Here is a 16,732-nt window from a genome sequence, read left to right on the forward strand (position 1 = left end):
CTAAATCTGGTATACATACACACAAGGGAAATCTGTTACGTTTTTCTTCTAGAACAGTAATTCTGTAAAAGAGTAATAGTATAATATCTAAAATAACTTATATCAAATAAGATAATTCTGCCAATTTACGAATGATTGAGTTGGGGACTTGGGAGATGACTCAGTCAGTAAAATGTATGTTGTGAAGCCATAAAGCTTAGATCCACGGCATGTGGCAAACCTTGGTACTACGGAAGACATCTGTAAACCCAGCTCTGAGGAGGCAGAGATAGGTCTACCCCTCAAGCTTACTGGTCAGAGAACACAGTACAAGCTGAACCTGTATGTGTGTGCACACAGACACAGACACAAGCAAGTATACATAAAACACACACATATAAAATGTAATTTAATGTATAGATTGTTTTAAATTCTAAAAGCAGTGGAAAAAACTATGCTTCAGAAGAAACAATAACAATAACAACAACAATTCCAAAAAGCACTAAAAATAACACTAACAGAAATACTAAAGTTAAATGTGGGGAGTTTGTCTGTGTTGAATTTATCTAGTTAGCTGAAAACCCAAGTTACAAGAGTTAGGAAATTTCTTTTTCCTTTTATTCTAGTGCAAAACTTAAAAAGTAAAACTATAAAAAGAAAAGAATCAATCTGATCAAAGGTAATAATACTCTAAATGTTAGAACTATCTGTAAATAGAATGTTTAAAGTATCCATTAAAGAATAGACTGTGTAGTATCTATGAAGACAAGGCTGACGATAAAGCTTGGCATTTGTCGTCAGGAGAAAGAGTCTGAAGCAACCCCTGATGCAACCCCTACCATTTTATTATGCAACCTTCTAGGGAGAATCCTTTCTATTTGTTGTTTTTTTAGGAAAACAGACAAAGTATGGTTTCAAATACGGATGCACTGCAGTGCTGAAATATGGTGTTTACTACATAGCACTGTCGTCAATACAGGCAAAATTAGTGAATATGGCCACTGACATACAATATTTTACTTTAACATAAAACTATAAGGCAATCCTCATTTGGTAGTGAGAACAAGGAAGCCTGGCTTGAATATAACACTGTATACAACAAGATAAAACATTCGTGTGATACTTGCCAATAAAGATCTGGTACTTGTTATATTAACATATGAAAAAATAAGAATAAATTGTTTTCAAACATGAAAACTATATTTTAGTCACATTATGCTAAAGAGACTTCTGTTTTCTGGAATGTGGAAGTCAGAGTTGAGTGATACTCAGTTCAGACAGTGAGGACTGGAAAGGAGCTCAGAACAGCCATTGTCGGAGTACACAGGAAAGTAATGATTCAGAACAGGTCATAAGATCTGCCTAGGCCATGGGTCAAATCTGCTGTGAGGTGGAGGAAGTGCTGATGCTGGGAACATACACAGTGTGCATGAAATTATACTGGCATAAAAACACTTCAACTACAGCATAGCTAGACAATCAAATTTGCTGTCATTCTTCATGGGAGACTGCAGGGCGTTACCCAGAAAAGGCAAGTGCTCTAGCATCAACACGCCCAGCTCTAGTCCAACATTTGGCATCATTACTCGGTGAATCTGTCTTATTAAAATCAAATTTGAATGAATCCGAATGTCTCTAATAATAATTTTGGGCCTGACTGTATTGCTTTTCTTCTTTAGAGCATCCTGCAACCGGAGCACATCTAATTATGAAACATCTGTTGCTTCATAAAATTAGTAAGTCAAGACTAAGTCTTTGCTTTCATTCTTCTGAAATACTGCTTATCATAGACGGAAGATAGGTATCACACTAGTCAGTGTCCTTGAGAATCTTAGAGATATGGTAACAGACATGCCAATAAGGTAGAGAGTAATAGCAATTATGTGTCCAAACTACCTATAAACATGCCTGTTATATAATATACCCATGAAGGGTTATATTCTGTACACTCTTTAACTTATGTTGATAATACTACAACGATCATTTTTACCTAGAATCTCTAGAATTTTCTTAAGTAACCCTAACAACAGTTACCAACATCTTGTTGTACAACAGTAACTTAGGCTTATATGTGAATGTATTGTAGATGAAGAGGTCATGCTTCTGAAACCATATTATAGCCCATAAACTGAGGCACACATAACACTTGAGAGCTGAATTCTAGGCATCTCCTCAAACAAGCAAGCAAGCAAACACACGCACACACAAACACAAAAGTATGAATGCACTGTAAGCAAAGAGCTCATGCTTTTAAAACCATATAATGGGTTCATAAACTAAGATATACTACCACTCAGAGTTGAATTCTGGGCATCTCCTCAAACAAGCAAAACCAACAAACAAAAACAAAGCAAAGAAAAATAAAGAGCTGGAAAGTGAGGCCTCCCTCAACTGTCTTAGTCAGTATGTTTATTTGGACAGGAGAATTTGAAAGCCAAAAGAAATCTATTGTCTTAGAGTTTATTTATGTGGAAAGGCTCAGGAAACGTCTAAGAGATGAACACTTGCTTAAGTGTGACTTGTTTGAATTTATGTTCTCAGCCAATGGAGGTTGTTATTATGTGTAAACTCTAGACAGTAAAACTGGAATCAAACGACCAATGTAAAGTATGAGGAACAAAACACAAAGGAGGTGAGGAAATGACAACTTAAAGAAAAATTGGAAATCCAAATTGCCATACAGTTCATGGATATCAAGTTCATATAGAAGAAACAAACAAGTGCCTCCCTTTTCTACCCATCTGCCACAGTGGAACAGTTACATGGTTCTGGGCATCTACCAAATAACAAAAATGTCATGAAAGCAATGAAAGTTATCAGTATAACTAATGCTTACCAAAGCCATGCATTAAAAAAAAAATGAAATAAAACTGTCTTTCTGAACAGGTATGAATTGACTAGAATTAGGATAGAAAGAACAATGGTCAGATTAAATAACTCCACTTAATTTAAAAATATTTAATTAAAAGCAAATATCTTAGCTGCAGAACATCTTAGCTCTGAATAGCTTAAATATTTCAAAAATATGGGAGGGATAACATCTAATTAAATAAACCAGTCAGGTGAGTTCATAGCTAACAGACTGATCACTAACTCAGAAAAAAAGCTTCAGAAATGCTTGATGAGGCAAGTACGGCTGACAGACTTACTCTGAAGCTGAGGCTGCTGGAAGGAAAGGGGCTGTCCGAACACAAATGGGCTGTGGACTAGGGAAGAGGGAGGTTTTGCAGCTTGATCAAAGATGGAAGGAGCTGGGAGATTGGGCCGTGACTGAATGGAATTCAATATGGCACTCAGTTGATCACCTGCAGTGGGCAAAACAGTCAAAACTACAACTTGTTACTCATTAACACCCAAAATGGCAAAGTCAATGGTGCTTTACAACACGCAGGTAAATTAAACAGTAGATAAAGCTATGCTGATTCAGAAGAGAGGGAGCTGGTGATCACTGTCCTCCAATAGGGATCTGACTCTGCACACTGGTTAGTATTGAGATTTCCAATGGGACACACTCCAGTCTTACGCAGTAGTCCACAGAAATAAACCTACCTAAAATCCATATATAACTTTCTCCATTGTTTATGACAGATAAGGGATCTGTGAGTAATGTATGTAAGTTTTTCAATGCTGATTTGAGAAAGGAAGAGAGAGAGAGAGAGAGAGAGAGAGAGAGAGAGAGAGAGAGAGAGAGAGAGAGAGAGGAATGAAGATCTTAGGTATGGTAAAAGGTGTCTATTCCATGGTGCTCAGTAAGGACAAATGCCATCCTGCCTTGTCTGCAGAATACTTCATGCAGAAAACAAGCACTTCATAACTTCCTTTTATGAAAATGTATACTCAATGGGAACAAACTACAGTTTTAACTCAACAATACAACTACATCCCAGTTATGAATCAATACTGTCTTTTAAAAATGATTATTGCTAAGGAACTTGTGTTTATGTTAAAGGAAGAATTCTTTTGCTGAGATAGATAATATAAAAATGTATAACTTCTATAATATAAAAAATGAATGAGTTAAACTAATTTGATGGGTATTTTTCCTTATAATTAAATATTAAGGCCATAAATTAAAAAGATTCAGACATAATGTACTTAGATGAAGAACTGCATTTATAAACATATCTGCATTTCAAGTAATTTATATGATGCTGAGTGGGGAAAGCCTCATATTCAAATAGGTTGGTGCAGAAATTGACAGTGTATTTCACTAAATACAAGTGAAAAATCTCAACTGAGTTGCCAAGTGGTAAAGATTTATATGGAATCATGTATTTAAGTTACACAAGTTCTGTTTTTTTAAAATAAACACTTGAGATTCCAGAAAATATTTCATAGTTTATGAAGAATTATATAAATTGTTCTCAATCAAAATACTATTGCAAACAATTTCTTGATCTTGCACAGTAGAGAAATCAAGAGAAAATAGGAACATTTGTTAAGCTAAATAGTACTTAGACACATTTTATCAAATTTAACTTGCTTAAAATTTTCTCAATATAAAAACAAAGTCTTAAATGCATGCTACTTTTAAACAATATTTACAAAACCACTTTTGACTTCCCTTTTGTAATTCCTATAGCAACATCTGTATTTCTTAAAAAGTGATTTTATTTTTATAATGCTTCATTGAATTCCACTTTAAAGACTGACTTACAGTGATATCAGGCAGTAGAATGACAGCCACACTCTCAGGAGAAAGGCATACATTTGAATAAAACAAGGCTTTAGGACAGATTATTACATAGGATTGGTGGTAGAAAGCAAACACTGAAGTTCTCACTTTAGAGTTGACAGTAATAGAGAAAAAGGAGCATAAAGAAGTACCACGCAGCACCTTCTCTGTAAGTATGAAGAGAGCGTATGTTAACACAAGCCACAGAGAATGGAAGTGTGCAGGCAGGTAAAGCCTCTGCCTGAGAGAGTGAAGGAAAGCCGTGGACACCAATGACGCTAATTATAAAAGTGACTATTTCTCATACATCAATACAATTTTGTGAGTTTTGTTATTATTATTAGTTTTTTAATAACTGCAAGTCAGGTAAATTCACATTGTATGTTTTCCTCGAAATGAAGCCCTATGAGTAATTACAATTTTTAAAAAACTGCCTTTTTTTTCTTTTGAGGTAGGGTCTTGATATGTATATAAACTATATAAGGTTGGCTGTCTGTCTCCCTGTGTTGGTGCTGAGATTACTGAACTAAGGAACTATACCTGGACTAAATAAACCTTAAAGGTCAATACTACTTCTGAGTCAATCCTCCTACCTGCTACTCAGTGGTTTCTTACCTTCTCACAATACTGCATATGACCAAGGAATCAAGATCAGGTGTACTAGAAAGAATGTGTCTGAATTTACCCATGAAGGCAATTTTGCATAAATTTCAGGAGCAAATTATCCCACAAGAATTGTTAGACTCTCCATAATGTTCATCTGTTCATTCATGCTTATAAAGCAGCTGTACACATTTTAAATTCAAATACTGCAGTCTTTTCTGTTTCCCAGCTTTCTTCTCCATTATACATACTATGTCCAAATACACTGTTTTATATAGTTATAATTTAACTAACATAACAAGGTTAGAGTTTTAAACCACATATAAGTCATAAAGCCCACATATAACATTACCAAGAGAAATTCTTAATGCAGTGTTAAGGAAATTCTTGGTTTTTCATTTCCATTGCTCTCCTAATAACAAGTCATGTTAACAGATTATTTGTTCCATGTAGCATCTAGGTCTTTAGAATACAAGTTCAGACTGTGTGCTTTGGAACAGAAGCACTGTGAGGAAGGGTTCCAGTGAACGTCAGCTGAGATTGGTGTGAAAAAGACCTTTTAAACACTGAGTCATAGTATAATTTTTTTTTAATTTAATGGCAATATATGAAAAGAAAAAATGGGTAAAAAGTAGCAAAAGCTTACTGAAGCCTTATAAGAAACAGACTCACATTCGGCTGCCTACCTTTATTATTTCCGAGTCCATAGTCAAATCCTTGGGCGCTGCAACTTGCCCCTTTATTAAAAGCTTGTACGGAGAAAGGGCTTGGAGGAGGAGTTTGAGAATTCTGATCCAGAAGAACTTGTTCTACAATAAAAGCCACAGCTCTAAAGTTAACTTCCTAGTCGTATTCCCTACTCACATATCAGAGAAAATTCTAAGAAGAGTTTGTAATAGTTTGATTTAAAGTGACCCCATAGGAAGATCTGCGCTAAGTCTAGCTCTCAGTCAGACTAGCTTAACATTTCAGGGCATATGACAAATTACTCCTTATGTTAATTAAATAAAGAGGAAATTCATAAACTGGATACATGCTTTAAGTGGCCCCTGCTATTATGGCATGGCGTATTATTAATTATATTTCTGAATAAGTAAATCTTACTGCAAACAATTTTCACAAGGGCATTTTAAAAATAAATTGGACACTAAACTAGGAATAAAAAGGAATGAAAAGATATATATATATAGATTCAAATAATAGAATATATATATTCAAATAGAAAAGGTCTTCAAAAATTCTACGTACTTTGATATCCTAACTATGATATTTATAAATTAGCTTGCATGTCCATATATTTGTAATGAGCTAGCTAGTAACTATCAGAATTATTGACAAACTGGGAATATAAAGATAGACGCCCTAAAGCTGCCCACAAGAGACTGAATTCTGGGTTGAAAGACATTGAAAGATAAAGTTTTGTCACCATCAGCATAAACAGAAGGGGGCAAAACAGAAATCTTAGTGAGATCAATGTTGAAAAATGAAGCTGACCGCTAACTCCAACAACAACAACAACAATAATAAAAAAGATGCCATACATTTATTCAACATTCCTTTCTTGAGAGAGACTTCAGCTAAAAGAAGTCTCCTCCCACAACACTGCAATTAAGGCTGAGCCTCTAGCTCATGGTAGGAGTCAACATTCAGGCCCAGACTTGCACTGAGGACCGAGGCATACAAACTCATGTTAGTGAAGCAGAGCAAGTTCTTCTTATATTTAAACAGATAGATAATTATGTTCTTAGTATTCTTGTAATTTTCTCATTTAATATTTTACAAGTCAATTTTGTTAGCTGTAAGATGATTAAACCTTCGGAATTTCTTTTTAATTTAAAAAAACATTTAAAAACCTCTTGAAGGGAAAAAATAAAGCAATAAGCATAAACATGTTAAAGTTTAATCAAAATAAGTGACAAATGTAAGCCAACTTGCCATCTTCATGCCGTAGGTACTGGTTGCCGCCTCTGTCTCTAGCTAAGGACCATGCCTCTCCTTCATCACTCTCACAGAACTCTACCATGCTGTTCTTATCCAGCCGCACCCACGCACCTTCAGCATTGGTGACCTGGCACACGACAAAGAGCATGATTCACTGGCTTAATTCTTCAGCGCATCCAGATGAAAACCAGTAAAAAGCTTAAGTGTTTCTGAACAGTGTAATGATTCCAACACATTTCTACTATGAAATGAGTTTCTGAAATTAAGACTACAGCCTGAGGTAAGACAGAATTAAAAACATCTGTGAAACACTGTTTATTTAAGCCTTTAATTAAATTAATATCTTGAAAGCACAAAGGTCATCTCTGAATAATTTAAAGAATGCCCAAAACCTAAGGCTCAATTTTTAGACCTAAAATGCCCTAACATAGGATATTCGTTATTACTAGGTTACTGGTGCCTACAGTGTAACAGGACACGGCCCTGACCCTGAGAAATAGCATGACACACTACATCGTCAGGCTGCTCTGCGGAGGCAGGTGCCACAGTGGTTAAAGGATAGTTTTATTTGCTCAGGACTTCAGTGAGACCTGTGAATGGGAACAAACAAGTGAAAACTTTTGGCGGGTCATACTCCACACGGATTCGTAAAAATGTTTCAGTGCTGACAACCCATAACGTACAGTTAGAATCATGAAACAATATAGCCAAATACAGAGCATTTAGATATACAATATAACTTATCTGTTTAATATAAACAGTGCAAATCCTGTTTACACAAGATAATTATAAGAATAATTTTTTGTAACCACAGCAAATTATGTTAGTGTTTCCAATACAAGTAAAAGTCAACAACATGGACATTTAAGAACCTGAGGTGGAAATGACAATCTGCAAAGAAGCGATACTTGATTATATTACATTAAAAATGATTATCATAAAAGTCATGAAGCTACAAGAATCCATACCTCTCCCACTGCTTTGACTTTGTTTCCCAGAACTAACATTCCAATTGGGATACCTCTAAGGTTAGGGCAGCTTCTGATGTTGTGACCTGAAGGTCCTGTCTTCACTACCTTGTACATGCCTGGCCCGCCTCTCAAGAACGGATTATCTTGTTCTTGCATTGCTGCTTCCTGTGGGCAGCAGGAGTTTACGTCTTTGAAAAAGTCATCAGTATTATTTTTAGGTTCCTGAAAATTTGAATAGGAGAAGAAAAATGAACAAAATACAGTCTTTCACTACTTGTATAATCCCATGAAAGTTTTTGAAACAAGTCTACAATATTTCCAACTAAATATATATAATTAAAATAATAGCTAATGCCACTACTAAGAAACCATTTGATTTTTAACATTGATATTAACGATACATTTGAAGAGAAAAAACTTAGCAGGAACAGGAAATTAAATGAATCTGTCTTTTGTACCTCTACATTTGAGAAATACAGTACCATAGTATATGAAATAATGCTTACAATATTTTAGCAAACCACAGTGCAAATGAAAATATCTTTCTGGGTTTACTAGGCCAGCATTACTGCATGACATATCAATGCTGATGGCAGGGGGAAAATAGACATATTTTTTAGCAGAGAGGAGAGATTAGCACTAATTATGCATTTTAAAGAAAATAAACTCTATTTCAACTTATATATTGAAAAGCATTACTTCTAAATGCAAGTATTCTGCTCTCCTTTTGCATTTTGTGTTGGTGTGAGTGTTGTGCGGACATACTTGCTAGGGAATACAACAGGGAGACGCAGCATTTGCTTTGTCTCACATCCAGGGGTTTTTTCCTCTGCCCTTACTACTGCTCACTTTGTCGTGTTGATGACTGAACTCGGTCCCCTGCATAATTTATGGCAATACTGAATTACAGCTCCAGCCTACAATGACCACTTCTTTAAAAACAATTAAAACTACCTTTAATTAGATCAGATATATATCTAATCAAATAGACAATATGTTATTAAAAATAAATACTGGGGCAAAAATGTATGTAGATTTAAGAATTGGTTTGTAGCTCAATAATGTAATAAGAGTCAATGATTAGCTTTTTAGTTGTTGTTTTGAGACCAAGTCTTGCTATAGAGTCCTGACTGGACAGTACCTAATAATTCTCCATACTTAGCCTCCTAAGGGATGGAATTACAGGTATGTACCTGTAATACAGGCTCCTCACATGAGACTGTAAATCACATGGTGGTGATGAAAGACCACAAAAGGTTACCTAAACAAATATAACTCTGGCAATATTTTATTTACACCTATTATAATTATACAGTGTATATCAACATTATTTATATATTGAAAATTTATTAGAAATAGAACCTTTAGTGACTTGGAAAGAATACTCAGTTTGTAAGTAAACTAAACTTAAATTAAGCATTCATATTATCATGTATATATATTTCTAAAAATCTGTATGTACATTTTATAAATGTAAAGAGACCATCAAAATAAATTTAAAATTATAATGGGATATGAACTTTGAACAGTGTTAGCATAGTCACAAGATTTTTGAATAAACATTTAAAAATTCCTATTTCCCAGTGGTAAATTTCAATAAATATATTAAGTCACAAAGAGAAACGTTTAGCTTCATTTACCAGTGCTTTTTAAAGTTGCATGCTGACTTTAAAAATAACAGCAAAATGAACAATCTGAGGCTGAGAAAAACTTGAGTGCTTGCATCACTTATTAGACTTAACTCTAACTGTAACTTCAAGGTAACAATGGAAAGCAAGTCATGGCACAGCTAATGATAATTATAACTTATTCACCAAAGGTAATATATGAGAGCCTTATTAAGACAGTTAATATTTTTTCTAATCACAAACAAAGCTATATATAATAACTAGAAAATCAAAACATTTTTGTAAAAGGTACAAGTTCTTTTGTATTAAGCTGTATGAAAATTGTTGATGGACATAAAATCATGACTGTCACTGTCAAGTAAAAATTTTTCATTACAGAAGTTTGATACTGGACACCAGAATATAAATACTCAAAAGGTCAAGTCAAAGAGTATGTTGGCAGTAAATAGAAGAGTTATACGGCCACAACACCACCATCTACGTAAGTTCTTTCTGAACAAAGTCACTCGGAGCAAGCTGTTGGAGAAGCTCATCAGAAAACCACTGTAACTGTGAAGCCATGAAAACTCTCACTTCACTTAAAGTGGTAACATGTTTGAGGAAAATGAGAGGGAAAATTCAGTTGCAGAACTCTGCACAGATTTTCCCCCATAGCAAATTTAATTCTAAGCAACGCCTCAAAGACACAAGGTAAAACCTGTTGTACATGCTGAAATACCGACAGCGCATGACTGTTCCTTACAGGTAACTCACCTGCGGGAAAAAAGCTTTGGAAGTCCATGAAAATACGTCCAAATCCCTGACTCCTTGGCTAGCATTAAAGATATTCTGAGCGACAAAGTTTAAGAAAGAAAATATCAACAAGGAAAGGGAACAGAGTATCATCTGGGAAGATGCGTTCACAGTCACATTTTCTGCACTTCAGCACCAAAAGGCAATAGTATTTTGCTAAAGTGAAACTGAAGCCACCTGAGTAAACCACACACCAAAGTTGTGAAAAATAAGGTTTTGTCCAAAGCTCTCCATAGATATAGTGTGTCATGCCATTTACCACCACCAAGAGCTGACTTCGCTGTGGGACTTAAGTCAGTGCAAGAAGGAAACTTGAATCCCTGAACTGAGACACTATCTGTTCCATCTGTTGTTTATAAACATGTCAACTAATGGAGATCATAGAGAAAATGCAACTCTAACAAATAAGAATGGCTTGTATGCAAACCATCCCTTTTCATGCCAAAAATGTTTAAAAACTTAACCCAAATGAAAAATAAGTCATTAAAATATTTCCTCTCTTTTATAAAACAGAAACAAACAAAACAAAACAAAACAAAACAAACAAACAAACAACAAAGAAAAAGACCTTAGGAAATGTTTCGAAAACTACTAGGAAAAAAAATTTCACGAAAAGCATAAAGAAACACAAGCTGAATCTTTTATCAAAAGACAAATATTTGGTTTATCTCAAAGTTTATCAGATTAAAAGCACTCAGGATTTATATGTTATATTCTAAAAGTATAGAACAATTAATTCATAAAAAATATTTTTTTCTTAACAAATCTTTAGTAACTCTATTTTTAAAAACAGTATCAGAGCACTTTAGGTGAGCAACAATTAGCCTGGATAGGAAGTGATCTGTATAAGTGTGTGCATCTGTTTAGACACTCTCAGTGGCTCTGCAAGAATGCAAAAAATATCCCCTAGCTTTCCTAGATATAAATTCTCTTTTCTACTCCGTATCCCTTACAATGTGTGTTTGTCACTTTTGACAAAGTGCATAAAGAGCTGGTTATTAAGTGTTGAGTCATACAAATCTCCAATTATAAAATTTAGCTCGTCAAAACAATCTGTGGTTTTTTGGTTTTTACTTTCTGAGGTAGGGTTTCTCCTGGCTGTCCTGGAATTTGAAGACCAGGAGCACCTCACATTCACAGAGATCTGCCTGACTCTGACTCCCAAGTACCAGAATTAAAGGTGTGCACCGCCACCGCCTTGCTCACTTCCAAATGTTAAGCTCTGCATCCTAGGCAGGCAAATCTTGATGTCACATGACAGCTCTTAGGTCACAGACATCTCGCTTCACGTTTATTTTCTAAGTTGTATAAAATTTTGTTGAAACTAACTTCATAGCAGTGGTTCTCAACCTTTGGGTCGCAGCTCCTTTGTAAGCTACATATCTTGCTTATCACTTATGTACATTACAATTCATAACAACAGCAAAAATACAGTTATGAAGTAGCAACAATATAATTTTATGGTTGGGGGCCACCACAACATAAGGAATTATATTAAAGAGTCACTGCATTGGGAAGGCTGAGAACCACTACTTTATAGTTTTCAAATTACAGGAGTTAATTATAAATTTTTATATTTGTGTGTGTGCTATCAATGTGTTTATTTGTGTAACCTCAGGTGCCATCCTGAGGACCGCTGTCTACCTCTCTGAAGCAGGGTCTAGAGATAGCCCTGTCTCTGCCTCCCCAGAGTTGGGATTACAAACATTACCAGCTTGACCTAAATTTTATGTGAGTTCTGGCGACTGAACTCAGGACCTCCCGTTAGGCTGAGCTATCCTCTCATAGAACTTAATTTTAAAAACTGTAATTGAACATTGCCTTTAGAGTAAATGAAAATAATAATTTTCTTTTAATTACAACTGTTACAAATATTCATACTTATTTAATTTGGCACTTTATCCCAAGTAATAATGATTTTTATAATAGTTCTATTATTTTGAATTATACTACTTTAATTTGCTCTTTTTTCTGCACATCTGCCTTAGATATAGCCTCCTAAATTAAACCATTTCACAGCTTATCACAAAGCAACTGAATTAATTATGCAATTTTTTATCATTCTGCAACTATTCTTATATTTATCTTCATTTTACCATCTTGTATTAAACATAAAAACATATACCTTGGAATCACACCAAGTAGGGCTTTAGCACCAGTACTACTAATACTTAAAATCTTGGAAAAATGAGAAAAATACATTTAACAAGACAGTGTCACCGTAAGAGTGACATGAAACAATCAAGGCAAGCAGCACACATAAGTGTGAGAAGTTATTTTAAGCAAAATGACTATATCAGACAAAGGCACTCAAACCAGGTAACAAGCGATACTGAGGACTACTATGAATAACGTGAAGCACTTAACATTGTAGAAGCAAGAAACATGAGTAATAATCTTTATTTAGTCCTTCCAACTAAGGAGCTTAAAATTGAAATCACACATGCATACATGAGTAGAAGATAAATAAAGGAAACTAAATTTAGTGAATAGCTGTAGGGGGAGAAAGAAGTAAGCCCTTTCAACTCTTAAATGTGCAACTTGAGGGAAACCTAATTTACATAGTACCAATCTGCTTTCTATCATCCTGACGACTAATTATCAATTTCCAAATACGTCATACCAATGCTACTTATTAATAATGCCATAAGGAACACTTAAGAAACAATACTTTGTAGTTAAGCTAATAACGCACTGTGCTTACTACCTATTTAATGATGCAGCACTCTAGTAAACCATGTCTTAACCACTCTACTGCAATGTCATGGAACAATAATGATCCTCCCAGTCTGAGAGTTAGTATCACTAGGTACAACACAAGTCTGAAAAATCACATCTCACATTAACACAATGGAATTGTAAATCAAAACACAAAGGATCCAGAGGTAGACACAATACAGAAGAAACTGCACACTCCCGACATAACAAATCAACATCTACACCTGTTCCTGAATGCATAGTAATTCTATTTTCTTAAATACTGGGTTGGAATTCATTCTAAATAGCAGTGTGAATATGAAGAAAAAGTATAACCATTTTAATTTCTTACTTCTGAAAGGAATGCAGTAATTTAGTTTTAATTTATTACTCACTATGGGTGACAGATCAAAATGAGCATTGAGAGCCTTCCCCTGCCAAACCCCACTCTCATTACACTAGGGCCCTCAAGCACTTTTGAAGTACAAGGAACACAGGTATGAATTACCTCAGAACTGAAAAGCCTTAATTAAAGAAAAATATATAGTGAGGACAGAGTGCAACTAGGATGCTTTTAAAAACCACCTTTCACTTACGTCAACAGGGACCAGAAGGCTCTTGCCAAGATGCTGATTAAAAGAGAGGCACCAGGCTTCAGTGCAGCCACTCATGCTAGGAACATACTTCTTAATTGTCTCCTCATTCAGTCTCAACCACACGCCATCATCATTGTGGATCTAGGGGAGAAAGAAACCAAACAAGCTTGCCTTCCTGTAACTACCAGGAAGCTAGCAAGGAGCGAGCGTGAGCAAAGCAGCTAACAGGCAGAAGTGGAGATCCTACATTAGTCTTAGGAGAAGATACGCGTGTGACAATTTCTAGCAGGGAATACCAAAGCAGTATGGACATTTTCACAGTGACACAGTGAAAGCAACTTCTCTCAGGAGTTAAAATCACAAAGAAATCACACTTAGAATAAATAATTTAACAGCAAAATTAGTCATTTCTCAAAAGAATATGTCTTTTATTCAGGCTACTTGGTTGCATTGCAGGAAAATATTCCATGGACTTTCCAAGTTAAAGCAATCCAAGAAATATGTTTTAAAACTATTGTAAAAATTCCTTTAAAATATATCTATATTTAGAAAGTAGTTCTTGTTCTATAGGTTCTGATACTATCTTCAACTGAGGTTTTTTTTTTTTTTTTTTCATGCTCAAAGTGCAATTTTCCAAGTTTTTCTTGAAAAAGAAGAATAAGTAAACCTCAATGAACATATAGAATACTTTTCAAAATATTTCCCATACTGTTTTAAACATGCCTTTCAAATTGGGTGATAATTGGCATTCAATTACGAATTATGCAAGGAAGCTTCTCCAGTCACTTTCTATTTCTAATATATTGTATGTATAATTGTTTACATTTTATTATAGGCTACTGTCATCACATGTCATGAATAAAATTTCAGATAACACACTAATAATAGCAATCCTAAGAAACTCAGAGTCAGGAATGGGTTATTTTATTTTTGAGTTATTAACAAGTGACCTAAAGATCCCTAAATATTATTTGGCTTCTTCCAATATTCTTGGTGATCTTCCAGAAGTTGAGAGTAAGACCCTACAGCTGAAGACATCACACATGTGTCTTCAGATAGAACAGAGATATCAAAGCTGGTAGTCGTCATCCCTACTGGCTAACTCTCATAGTGTTGGAAAGTGCTATGCACACTACCAGAGACGGAAAAAAAAATCACCAACCTTGCCCAGCAGTAACACCACTGTCTAGCCAGGAGCCTATGACTAGAAAGAGCATATTACTATCACCCTACTAAATGGACATAGCTTCACACTGATACCCAACTGACCATAGATATGAACACATCTATCAACCCTCAGTAGATGGTGATTAACAGTGACCCAAAACTGTTCAAGATGCAGAGAATAAGAGACTACCCCGCCTTAAATGGGCCATCTATATCACATCCCTTTCCCCAAGTCTCAGAAGCACTTGTAAAGATGGTGAAAAAAGACTGTAAGGACCAGATGTTATAGATATGACAAAGAAAACCTGGCCACGCAGTACAGTTGACACATATGAACTAATAGTAGTTGAAAAAAACTTCAATGAGACCTGCCCAGCTCAGGCCAGACAAAATCCTAGCATAGAGAAGGGCTCCAGCCTCTATCTAAGGAGCTATTAGCAACTAGTCCTTTCTGGGAGAGCAAGTCAGTTGTCTTTAAAGGTGTAGATCCTGGTAGGTTCAATGCTGTCCATCGAAGAGTACGGCAAGCACAACTTGGACTTGGTGGGTTAAAAAAAACAAAACAAAACAAAACAAAACAACAAAAAAAAGAAGGGCTGGAGAGATGGCTCATCAGTTTAAGAGTATTGGCTGCTTTTACACAGGACCTTGGTTTGATTCCCAGAACGCATCTGGTGTCTCAAAACCACTTGTAACTTTAGTTCCATCGGATCTGATGCCTTCTTCTGGGCTCCACTGGTACCAGGCACACATATGGTAAACAGACATAAATGCAGGGAAAACACATCCACACATAAGCTGATTAAAATAACAATAAAAAGGAAGATACAGCCAAGTACAGGCCTGTAATCCCAGCACTCTGGGATGCAGAGGCAGGTATATCACTGTGAGTTCAAGACAAGCTAGGACGGCCAAGGCTACACAGAGAAGCCCTGTTACGAAAAACAAAATAAAGCAAACAAAAACTGTAGACACAAAGTTGAGTAGGTTTGGAAGGGGAGATCTACCTGGGAAGAGTTGGGAGAGGGAATCAATGTGATCAAGATATTTTGTTAAAAAAAAACTCAAGGAATTGATAAAAAATTAGATAAAAGGTCCCCAGACTGTTCAGAGTGCAATAACATTAAAACATAGTTTCCTTGTTATTGTACAAACATTACAGAAAAATTTCTGTCCAAAATACAACAGTAATACTTATTACTAATTACCTCATCAATAAAGGTGATCGTTCCATTGACTTTCACTATTCCAATCTGCTCACTCTGAAGGGAAGGGTGGCTCCTGATGCGGAGACCAGCACTGTCCTTGGCTACAAATTTTCGAATCTGAGAAAAGATATGACAGTGATGAAGAAAACACGAACTCTCTCTCCTACACAGCAAATGAGAAAAGGAACAGGTTTAAAAGAAGTATAATCCCAGAAAGTTTCCTCACAATCATCTGTAGTTGGCTTCCTTCTGCAAATAACTGTCAGTTATTTATAGCAGCAATAGAGGCATATTTCTAAGTACTGAAGAATATTTGATATCAATGTTATTAATATATTTTATGATTTCTCACCTTAAGTATTGAAGACATATAACAAATATAAAAGCTGACTTTTTAGAAAGGCAAAATATTAATTGCATTATCATTATTTTCTTTCTAACAAACAGCTTATCTATATTCCTTTAGCTAGTTTTT

At 35.3% G+C, this 16,732-nt stretch overlaps 1 protein-coding gene across 1 annotated transcript in view; it reads right to left on the reverse strand.

Annotated features, from left to right (window-relative positions):
- The window catches only part of Mycbp2 (MYC binding protein 2), a 218,461-nt gene that overhangs the window by 52,988 nt on the left and 148,741 nt on the right, over positions 1-16,732 (reverse strand). Inside the window, 7 exon segments of the mRNA XM_051161021.1 lie at positions 3,129-3,284; positions 5,944-6,066; positions 7,193-7,325; positions 8,167-8,391; positions 10,551-10,625; positions 13,883-14,023; positions 16,258-16,374. Of these exon segments, the coding sequence (XP_051016978.1) occupies positions 3,129-3,284; positions 5,944-6,066; positions 7,193-7,325; positions 8,167-8,391; positions 10,551-10,625; positions 13,883-14,023; positions 16,258-16,374 (970 nt within the window).

This window comes from Acomys russatus, chromosome 18 (assembly GCF_903995435.1).
Source record: "Acomys russatus chromosome 18, mAcoRus1.1, whole genome shotgun sequence".
In the NCBI taxonomy this organism is placed as follows: Eukaryota; Metazoa; Chordata; class Mammalia; order Rodentia; family Muridae; genus Acomys; species Acomys russatus.